Here is an 11,620-nt window from a genome sequence, read left to right on the forward strand (position 1 = left end):
TCCATTTGTTTGATTTTTTTCTATCTTATTCTTTTAATGTTTTTCATTGAGATGGCCAACCGCAGAGATGTCTAGAGAATGTTGCGAGGCGTGACCTAAAATATTGGTGTTATCGAAGGGTTGTACTACCTGGATATCACACCTACCGGGAAGCGTTAGCGCAAAATATATCTTCGTCCCTCTTCCTCTGCCCGAGGGTGGTCATGTTGAATCCAGTTGGACTCCTTCGACCATCGTACTTCATTTTCTTCCTATCGAGGTTCCTCCCCTCCCCTTTCTGTTGTTGAAGTTCCTCAGCCTGCTACTACACAAGTAACTTCGCCTCCTCCCACCAAGACAACTGAAGGTTGGTCAAGGCCTGACAAGGGAAAATCCACCAACTCCCATCTTTCTGCTGATCGGTCTAGGCAGACAATAAATGACTTCCCGGTGTCCATGAGAATTGATTAATAGGTGCTCACTGTTGGGGCAAAGGAATTCTCTAACAAGATTCCCTTGCTCGCTCTGCTCAAGAACCTGAAACAATGGTCAATCATGTCTGCCTCCATGATGAAGTATTTCGAAATAGAGGGGGTCCTAGAGACTAGGGTCGAGGAAGTGTCGGTGAAGGTCTGTCAAGACTTTGCTGCCAAATTGAAACATCTCCAAAATACTCATACTGTGGAGTTGGAGAAGGTGGAAAGATATGTGATGGCTATTGGGGAACATGTATCAGCCATCATTAATCAGTATGAGGCAAGACGGAGGGAAGCTCCTGATGTAGCGGCCGAATTTATTCAATCCCAACAAGAGGTTGCCAAAGTCATAGTCAATACGGTCGAGGAAAGTCCAGTCCGATAGGGGCGAGGAAAGGCTAGTCCGATAAGGCCGAGGATAGTCTAGTCCTTAGTCGAGAAGAGGTTGCCAAAGTTAGAGCTAACATTATTTAGATCAGTGATTCAATACTTGGACTGATTGACTTAGTTTACATAAAAAATTCTAAAAAATTATAATATTAGCTAACTATTTGAGTCACCGATTTTAGGCTTAAATCGACCGAGTGAATCTGGTTTTGATGCGAAACCGGTTCGATGTGAGACTCGGACCGATTAGATGTCCTGTTCATGGTTGAATCGACTAGATCAGCTGGTCCGAACTAAGTTTTATAACATTGACTAATAGTGTATGAGTTTTATAAACTCTCACTGTATTATCCGTCATTCATATTTAATCATCATTGACTCTTACAAAAACAATCCAAATGAACAGTGAATAATGTAATAATTGTATATAAATCTTTACATCGGAAATATATAGATATTACACTTAAAAAAACAAATGATAACCATTGATCTATTTTGAATGAACCTGACGGTACAACTTGAATGGGCATCCCAAACTCATTCTTTCAAATAAGTATCTTAAAAGACTTAACCAACACTTAGATAGTTAAATAAGCTGTGCATATTGGCGCCACTATTTGAATAACCACCTTCTCTAAGCCCAACTACAGCAAAGCCCAAAACATCATTTATTATTAAAAAAGCCCAAAACATCATTAAAGTTTTTGTTTTTTGATTTTGCTATGCCAATTTCGAAGTAACAAATATTTCAACGCGTTCTCGTTTTTTATCTCTCTACCTCTCACTCTTCCTTCAGCCTCCAAACCCCAAAACCCTAACACACTCTCATTTCCACTTCCGCCATGAACTGCTCCAGTTACATTTCTCTCCCTCTTCTACCTCTCCTTCAGATTCAACACGCTACACTTGTTTTCTTAAATTTTTGTAATTTATTATCTACTTATTCATTTAATTTTTTCTGATCTCGATTTTTTGTTGTTGTTCTATGTGTTTGTGCAGTTTCCGGTGAGGTGCCGGAAGAGCCCGTGGTGTCGAAGAAATCTGGTCTTCTCTTCGAGAAGCGTTTGATTGAGAGACACATATCGGTACCTTTTCTATCTCTTCATTTTCATATTCAATTTTGCTCGAAGAATATGAAAAGAAGAATAAGCGTAGAGGGTAAAAATGAGGAGGAAAATTGTTTAATGAGAAATTGAGTTAAAAATGAAATGAAACCTTTTGAGTAATATGACTTTGTGAGTGCTGATTGGTTGAAAAGTTTGCTCTTTTAAGTTAAGTTTTTTTTGGGTATGGAATATGATGTGGGTCAAAATGAGCTTAAAACTAAGTGTGTGTTTGTAATTGTATTAAAATTACACATGTAACTTGTTTGAAGTCGGTTTTTTGGGTCTAAGTATGTATTTTCTTCTTCTTGTGCAATGGGGGTGCTGTGGTCATTCTTAATCTAAGTATCTTCAGTACTGTTGTTTTATAATCTTGTGAATACATTTTACTTATATGATTTTGATACTTTGCTCAACTTTGCTGAATAATTGAGTAGGATTATGCAAAATGTCCAATTACTGGAGAACCACTTACTTTGGATGACATTGTACCAATCAAAACAGGCAAGGTATGGTGGCAATGTTATTAGTTGTTCGGAGTGGTTCTTTGCTTATTAAGGTTAACATGCAATATGCTAACTAAATCAGGATGGTTCACCATGCAGATAGTGAAGCCCAGGCCTCTGCAGGCAGCTAGCATCCCTGGCATGCTTGGCATGTTCCAGAATGTATGTAATTTAGATTATGAAGCATAACTTTACAATATTTGGTCAATGGATACTCTGCTTAGAATTGTATATCGCAGAACCTTTCTAAAATTATTTGTTTGTCTTATTTCATTCATAACTAGGAAGGTATATAAATTTGGTTACCTGTTTCTGGTTAGAACTTAGATGGAGTACGCACTGGATTCTTGACCTTTCTTTAGCAAGCTCGCAACTGAGAAGTTATATATTTCTTTTCATTGAGTACCTAGATGTAATAGTAGTTATAAAATTGCAATTCAGTCTAGTGATATTTTTATTCTTCATATTACATAACTATGGAGAAAGAGAATAAACACATTGGCCAATTAAGTATTGCATAATATCAGTATCCTCCCTCATTTTGTTGTAATATTATGGATGATCACCTAAAAATATATATTATGGGTGATTCTGATTTATCATCATGGCCGGATGACTGGACTAGCATGTTGTTTGTGTGATATCATGAAGCAAAAGCTTAGTTTGATTATCATTATTAAGGTTTTAAGCATTCACGAGTGCTGAATTTGTGGGAACAATCTATGGATCACTGACTGAAAGTGCCTTTCAGGATTGACAAAGACCCAAGTTAGATTTAGGAATGAATTGATAAAGATGAGACAAGACAACTAGAATGAGCAGTAATTGTTACTCAAATGGGGTCTTTTATAATGAATGCATAGCTGGGTGGGTTCTTGGATAATAATGAGTCTACTTTATTATTCTATCAGTTTGTTCTTTGTTTCTATGAAAGTTGTTCAAGCTATTTTATATGCTTTACATATAATGGTGGTTTCTTTAACCTGTTAGAAAATTTTCCAAACAAATCATTAGAAATAATGAAGAGACATGTGTAATCTTTTTTATGTCAAAGAAAACAATTATTTTGTCCTTTGCTCAAGATGGTTGGTTTGGGCCCACTCTTGTTTTTTGGGTGCATTTTGGCTGCTTTTGTTACAATTATTGATATTTCTCTATTTAGTTCTTTGGTGAAGTCTGTCTTATCTTCCTATCTTGTAATCCTCTTCCCTAATGAACTTTTTCCTTATAAAAAAAGATGATTTCTATTGTCTAATTTATAGGAATGGGATGGATTGATGCTATCTAATTTTGCATTGGAGCAACAATTGCACACAGCAAGGCAAGAGCTCAGTCATGCTTTATATCAGGTATGGTGACTTAGAAATTTATTGTCTTCCACAGCTCTGTCAAATGGGAGTTGTGGTTTGTACAGCCTGAACTGATTGACACCATTTTTTCTATGAATTCATAATGTTCAATTTTGTTGTTTGATACTTGGGTTATGTTGATATATATAACTAGCTTGTTGACTGGCACTATCGTGGCCGTCAACCTGCATTCTTACTGTTTGTGATTAAGTGTATAGTCTTTATATGCTAGGAATTCTTACAAAAGTGTGAACTTTCAAATCTGCAACCATTTTTTTTTCACTGCAAAAAAAAAAAAAGCGACCTACAGGAAAATGAATAGAGTTAAATCAAAAACAATATCTTAGTATAGATATCTGTTTCATTTGTAAGCATAATGCTATGTTTAGATGGAAATAAGGAGGCTGAAGGGATTGAATTAACTTCTAATTAAGAAATTACTTAATTACATATAAGAAGATCCTTTCATGAGTCATGACATTGATTTCAAAATTTTAGAATTAGTTTTATTGCTATATTTTCCACAACAAGACTTAGATTTGTCTTATTTAGTTCTTTTAATCTGTAGCATGATGCTGCTTGCCGAGTGATTGCAAGACTTAAAAAGGAACGAGATGAAGCTAGGTCATTACTTGCACAAGCAGAAAGACAGTTCCCTATTTCTTCATCAGATGCCACAACGGCAAATGTCTCTGTCCTGAGCAATGGGAAAAGAGGTTTGTTATAATTTTGTGAATTAATCTTTTCCTACTTATTTCAAATTATAAAGTCATTTTGTTAGCTGAGTTTTATATACATTCAATAAAAGCTGTACATCAATGTTTGAGATGAAAGTGTTCAAAAGCTATGATTTTTCCCATTTGATTTAACTATTCTTTTAATTGGCTTCCCTCTGGTGCAAAACCCATGGGCTTTTTGGTGTTCATTTGGTAGACATGCAGAGAGACTGGCATGCTTTTTCGCATGACCCTTTTGCTTAGCTTCTAAGTTTTCCTTTTGTTCTCATAAGGATTTGTTACCCTTCTTGTAATATTCTCCCTTTTCTAATAATATTTCATTTTTATATAAAAACTGCCCAATTGAGTTAACTTTTGTATATTTTAGCTGCTGAGGATGAGATGGCTCCTGGTGCGAAGAAAATACATCCTGGAATAACTACCAGCATTATTTCTGAGCTAACTGACTGCAATGCTGCTCTCTCCCAGCAGAGGAAAAAGCGACAGGTATTCTCATATAGATTATATAGATGAGCATTTATATCTGCTATGCCAGTATTTCCTTAGTTTACTATTTAGTTGTTTTCTTTGTGTTGTCTGTGTTTCTTAGAGATATTCAGAAATCTAATGACATTTCTAGGATTCTTTTTTACTTGTTTATTCACCTCAATAATTCTACTTGTCTGATGAAATTGTATTTTTTGAAATCTAATTTTGTATATTTAGCCAGATATCTTATGCAGCATATATCATATTTTTTGACATTTCTGAATGTAAGTTAGTAAATTTGAACTTTTTTTTTGTTAATGCCCTTCTCTATTATGTTTCAGATTCCTGCAACTTTGGCTCCTGTTGATGATATAGAGAGATATACCCAGACATCCAGTCACCCCATCCACAAAACAAACAAACCAGGAATTGTATCTATTGACATTCTTTATTCAAAGGTATTTCTTTTAATCTGTATACTGAAAGTGTGCAAAAGTTGTTTTTGAAATTTTGCTGGTATTAACCAAGGATCATCTTGTTCCCTTATTTGCAGGATATAATTGCAACTGGTGGTATTGACACCAATGCTGTCGTTTTTGACCGACCATCAGGACAGATATTATCTACACTCAGTGGCCACTCGAAAAAGGTTTCATTTTTGTTTGAATAGCTGTGATATCTTTTCTTAAAAGATCTTTAGCTGATTATGCATACTTTTTTTCAGGTGACCACCGTAAAGTTTGTAGGTCAGGGTGATTTGATCTTAACTGGCTCAGCAGATAAGGTAAAATTCTATCCCTTTCTAATTCCAGGGCAGTTTAGTTTTGCATGTCAACTGTGAATCCAGAATTCACTCCTCATTTTTAGTCTCATGCAATTTATGTTTGCATTTTTGTTCTGATAATGGGTATCTCTTTTGTCTGGCCGATCACTTGGTCACCTGAAATGATGTTTATATGAGTAATTAATGTTTATTCAGAAGAACACATGAAACTGGAAAGATGTTGTTTCATTCTATTAAGTGCTAAGCCAGATACTTACAGTTGTAGCTGTACCCAATTTGATTAATGTCTTGCACTTTTTTTTTATTTTGTGTTTATTTAGCACCAAGCCTTTTCAAAAATACATTTTCAGCCATTAGTTTGTAATATGCTTCTTACCACTTAATCTTGTCAGATTTGCAATTTCTGAAATGGACTGGTATAAGATATTCTAGAATATGCAACCTTTTTATTACAAGTTAGCTATTTTCGTTTTTCACATTTCAATATCTTTTACTTCACATTGCAGACAGTTCGGCTGTGGCAAGGCTCTGACGATGGTAACTATAACTGCAAACACATATTGCGGGATCATACGGCTGAGGTAAATGAATCTTGATATCACCATATTTCTATTCATAATTAGTTACTGTTTTGTTTTTTTACCATTATTGACTGCTTGATTTTGATATGATTCTTTTCCTCTCAAACCTCAGCGGACTATAGTGCATTTACTGCTTTTTATTATAAATGAAATACTCTTCTTAACAGGTAAAGTTTTTATGCATGTGTGTCCTCTATAATGAGGTGTTTGATTCAGAGTATTTTTAGGAACAACAACTGTTGCGCCTCCAAAATGGCAATCTATAATGGAGGAAGGTGTTTCCCAACAAAGAAGTTGTTTTTCGGTGAAAAAACACTGAAAATTTTAAACTAGACTTTTGGATGTTAAGGTTATCTGGTAATTTTTTAATCAGATTATTTGAGAATCATAAACCCCAAATGCACCAAGTCTCACTTTCGCTTTCTAAGTGATTTTTTTTCCTACGAAGGTCATATGTCATATACCCATGAAAGAGGACTTCATTAATTGGGAAACTTCTTTTATGAATGGATTTACAATTGATGTTCTCAACTATGTGTGGCTTCTGGCGAGTCTAGGATTTGATTCTCCTGACACCCTCCATCGATTATAATTGCTTATGAACTCCATGTGATACAAGAATAATCTGTCCTTCCTATTTTTTCAGGTTCAAGCTGTTACTGTCCATGCCACCAATAATTACTTTGTGACTGCTTCACTGGATGGCACTTGGTGCTTCTATGACATGTCTTCGGGGACTTGTCTGACTCAGGTATGTGACAGTTAATAAAGGGGAAGAATAATGCATGCATGTGAACCCTTTATTTGGAGCACTTCTATCACTTTTTTGTTGGTTAGAGTAATGTGTTTTACGCTTTGTCAATGCAACGAAACTAGTGAGCAAAATATGGAAAGTGAGGAGAGAAAGAGCATTTCTATACATAGTGTTGCTCCTAGAGTAGCTGGATCATAACTGAATCTTGACTGTCTAACTCTGATCTGGTGCAAACTATCTGTTGTCACATTTTCCAAGCTATATAAGCTAAGCTGGTATTTACTCTGACATTTCCTCCTCAAACACAAGGTTGATGTATCAAAGCAAATTAATCTAGTACTCTTAGTTCGTCTCTCTGATTACAGAACCTGATATTTGACAGCTTTATTAAGAATGTCAGCATATTGATCTCGAGCTGGAATACAGGAGACAATTAGGCTCTTGTCAAGAACTTCCTCCCTGACAAAAAACTAAACTATCTACACGCCCTTCACCCTTCAGGGAAAAACAGAATTGTGAGGAGGGATTTTGTGCTGTGACTGCCAGTAAATAACTGGGATAGAGACTAGACCTTCGACGCCTTTAAGTAGTGTTTCAGTCTAATACAGCAAATCTGTTTTATTGGTCAAGTTTCTGTCCTAGATCTTGCAACTAAAGGTTGCTTCGTATACCGCCAGGATAGGGATTAGGACCTACACAGACAATTTCAAGAGGTTGACCTGCGATTATATACATCTGATGCCCATTATGCATCACAGTAAGTCTGAAGGGACGAGGTGCCCTTGAGGTATAATTATATTCGAATCTGTTTGACCACCTTCTAGTGCTCTTCTAGTAGCTAAGGGGATTTGGCAAACTATATTCACATTGTAACCGGCACAACCAAGCACTCTGAGGAAAATAGAATTTTAGGTGGATTGTTGAGATGTCTAGTCAAAGGAACTTGTTGCAAATATGCATTCGGTAGCCAATTATATAAGGTAGAAGTAAGAAAGGCATGATCCAATATTGAAGGAACAGAGAGGTTTGGACACGATTAAGGTATATCATTTGACTTGAGCTTTAACAGATAGATCCAGGTATATCATTTTAAACTAAAGTGATTTAATAAAATTATCCATAGGAACACAAAGTAGGGCCTGCTGCAAAAATCACCTAAACTTATTTCTAAAGGGGAAGAAGTAGACCCCAAGCAACGAGCTTGCCTAAACTACTAGCAGAAACATTAATCTTGCAGTTTTATTGGTAGAAGGCGTGTGGGATATTAAAACATAATCAATATCCTCTGAATGACAGTGATGTAATCTGCAGTGCCATAGCGTGTTTGAGGTGAGAACAATATTTACATGAGAAAATCCAAGGAAGGAACAGTATTTACACTTGAAGAAACTGGGGTATTTACAGTCGGTACAACCAGGGTTTACATTGAAGTAGAAACAGCAGAAGACTAGTAGGTTTAATTTTTTTCTTCTGAAAATTTATTTTTTAGGGTTTTCAAAAAAATTAACACGTGCAACTTAACCCACTTTTGAGGGCGATCTGGTTATTCAAACTCGTATGAATCTCGACCAAGAAGCGATTCGGATGGTACAGCAACCAGTTCTGGAGCAAAAATGATACCACCTCCAATTTGAATTGTTGTAGAGCAAATCTGTTTCGGTTTGTTATTCTTATCGTACAAATTAGACAATACTAACTTACATCACTGATATAATTCTCTATGGAATAGTTTGGTAGTGGTGTCTGAAGAATTTATTTTAACTTCAAAATTTGAGTTTTTCCTGCATAAATTTTGAAGCATGCAAACAATTTGAGCTGTGTAGGTTTCGGAGTCTTCAGGTTATTCTGAGGGCTATACATCTGCCGTTTTTCATCCTGATGGTCTCATTCTTGGTACCGGCACTACAGAAGGTCTTGTTAAGATCTGGGATGTGAAAAGTCAGGTATATAATTTCCTCTTCTTATATTTCAATTGTAATGTTTCATTATTGTTCTGTTTATATCTTTTACATTCTTATATTGGTTTCAGGCAAATGTTGCTAGATTTGATGGGCATGTAGGCCCAGTAACTGCCATATCCTTTTCTGAGAATGGTTACTTCCTTGCGGTATGTGAGAAAAAGTTGTAAAAGTAGGATGACTGTTTATACAGTATTCTTATATGTACACTTGAATTTGACAGACTGCAGCTCATGATGGTGTAAGGCTTTGGGATCTACGTAAATTGAAAAATTTCCGGAATTTTGCCCCATATGACTCAGAAACACCAACAAACTCTGGTATTCATCCTCATAACTTGTTTACATGGTAAGAAGTTATGCCTAATTCATAAGGTCTTCATGTAATTCTCTGTATCTTGCAGTGGAGTTCGATCATAGTGGATCCTACCTTGCGGTTGCTGGCTCTGATACAAGGTGAGTGTTTTCTACTTTATTTTGATTATACATTGCTGTTGGATGTGTTAATTATTGGAAAACTGTTGGTACTAGTTCAATGGCCTTGGTTTCTGACTTGTTAGACAATCTTTAGTTATTGAGTCCAAATAAGTCTGGGAGTACATCTTCTGTCCCACAATGTGTGTCACTCCATGTGTCATAAGGTATGATTGGTTGCAAAAATGTGTGTAAGTTAAAATTTTAATTGTGAAGTATTTTTCTGACCAATCAAAACTCTTAGCATATAGAGTGGCACATATTATGGGATAGAAGATGTTGTCCCAATAAGTCTATTATATAGACTGTCATTTTTGTTGCAGTTTTTATTGCATAAATTTAAGGGGGGTTTCTATATATACCTTACAAAAATTTATATGCAACCTGGATTTTAAGAAACTTGACCCCAAATACCTAAACTACCCTTTTAACTCAAGTTAAACCCAACTCACCTCTCACCCAAAAGCCCCACCCTAACCCAAAAACGTCACTTAGCCCCTCCTGCAAGGCATGAAATCTTAGTGTACAACCTGAATGATTCGCTTTTGGAAGAGTTTTGCGTTGTCGTCCATTGCATTGGCTATGCACTCGTAGTAGTTTTCACCACATCTAGAAGTGGTAAACTCTAGTGCATTCACTAAATTTAGGAGTATGAGAACATCAATAAAGAAGTTTTTGTTGAAATTTGATTTTTGTATTAAAATATTGAGATGATAAGAATCAGAGTCTACACTACTTAATCACAGGTTATGATTTTGACCAAAAAGACCACGAGTTGATAATGTTATGTTTGTGCATTTGTCACACCATGTAAATTTAGACTCACAAGCATGGAAGAGTGATGGTATGAGGTTTTTGGAGGGATCGTAAAAGAGTAGGGTGTAGGTTGGGTTTTACTCGGGTTAAAAAGGGTAATTTAGTTCATTCGGGTAAATTTTATTAAAATTGACGGGTGTATATAAAAATCTCCCTAAAATTAATGCTTGTATTTTAATTAAAGCCATGTTACTATGTTAGTATTTGAATTGAAGCAATTTATCATAGACCACAATTTGTCTTCGGTTATGGGCAGAAAAAAAGCAGCATCAAACTGCCAGCTCCTTTCCTCTTTTTTATTTATTTTATTCTATTATTGTTTAGTCATTTCCATTGACTGTGCATGTATGCAGGATTTATCAAGTTGCAAGTGTGAAGCATGAATGGAACTGTGTCAAAACTTTCCCTGATTTATCAGGAACAGGTTCTGTCATGATTGTATAATTTATCAAAACGTAAGGTATTTCATGATTGTATAATTTTTACCAAGACTTGTACTCTTTTTTCCAGGGAAAGCTACCAGTGTTAAATTTGGTCCAGATTCAAAATATATAGCAGTGGGATCAATGGACCGAAATCTCCGAATATTTGGCCTGCCAATAGAAGATGGCTCTACCGATTCATGAATCGGCCTCGGTCTCAGCTAGAGTGACAGTTGCTTCCTTCCATTGACAATTGGTTTAATAGCTTCGTTTGAAAGTGGAATAGAGGTTTTTGGTTCTATGATTACTCAGTCTTGTTCCCTTCACATAACATGGTGTTGTGGAATGTGTCAAATGTACTGTCATGCTTTCTGCAGCAACATTACTATATGCATTAGCTTTGTCTGCTAACTTAAAGGACTGAGAAGCTGTGTCATATTTGCCTTATCATTAGAACTTGATTGAATCAGTAAATGGTTATTAGTGAAATTTTGTAATGTGATTCCTTGTTAGTCTCATAACTCGAATTTGTCAGCCATATTACTTCACTAGAAATTGAAATGGTTTAAAGTCATTCATCTTGTTTTTCATTTCCTTAATTAGGTAGACATTACTCACTGCTACTCCCATTTTCTATGTAAGCATTATGCATGTTCTTTTTCATCTTAGGTATTGTAACCTTTGGATTTCATCGCATTTAAAAGATCCTACACTATATTACGGTTTTTTTAATCTTTTCTTATATTTGATAACACTAAAATATTCGAAATTTTGCTTATATTCAAAACCAGAGGCAGTGGATTACAATACAAGAACATACGTTAAAA

At 35.6% G+C, this 11,620-nt stretch overlaps 1 protein-coding gene across 2 annotated transcripts; it reads left to right on the top strand.

Moving 5' to 3' along the window:
- Positions 1-1,563: 1,563 nt before the first annotated feature.
- On the top strand, positions 1,564-11,374 carry LOC109339562 (pre-mRNA-processing factor 19-like). 2 transcript variants are annotated; one of them, XM_019577019.1, is made up of 19 exons: positions 1,564-1,697; positions 1,842-1,927; positions 2,383-2,454; positions 2,551-2,613; positions 3,714-3,800; positions 4,369-4,516; positions 4,905-5,023; positions 5,347-5,463; positions 5,559-5,654; positions 5,730-5,789; positions 6,296-6,370; positions 7,017-7,121; positions 8,948-9,067; positions 9,154-9,231; positions 9,306-9,402; positions 9,486-9,537; positions 10,725-10,795; positions 10,882-11,029; positions 11,067-11,374. In XM_019577019.1, the coding sequence occupies exons 1-18, from the start codon at positions 1,685-1,687 to the stop codon at positions 10,995-10,997; spliced, it is 1,575 nt and encodes a 524-aa protein (XP_019432564.1). In that variant the 5' UTR covers positions 1,564-1,684; the 3' UTR covers positions 10,998-11,029; positions 11,067-11,374. The 2 variants fall into 2 exon arrangements, with proteins under 2 accessions (XP_019432564.1, XP_019432563.1); XM_019577018.1 differs by having other exon boundaries at positions 10,882-11,374.
- The last annotated feature ends 246 nt before the right edge of the window (positions 11,375-11,620 follow it).

This window comes from Lupinus angustifolius, unplaced genomic scaffold (genome assembly GCF_001865875.1).
Source record: "Lupinus angustifolius cultivar Tanjil unplaced genomic scaffold, LupAngTanjil_v1.0 Scaffold_81_74, whole genome shotgun sequence".
In the NCBI taxonomy this organism is placed as follows: Eukaryota; Viridiplantae; Streptophyta; class Magnoliopsida; order Fabales; family Fabaceae; genus Lupinus; species Lupinus angustifolius.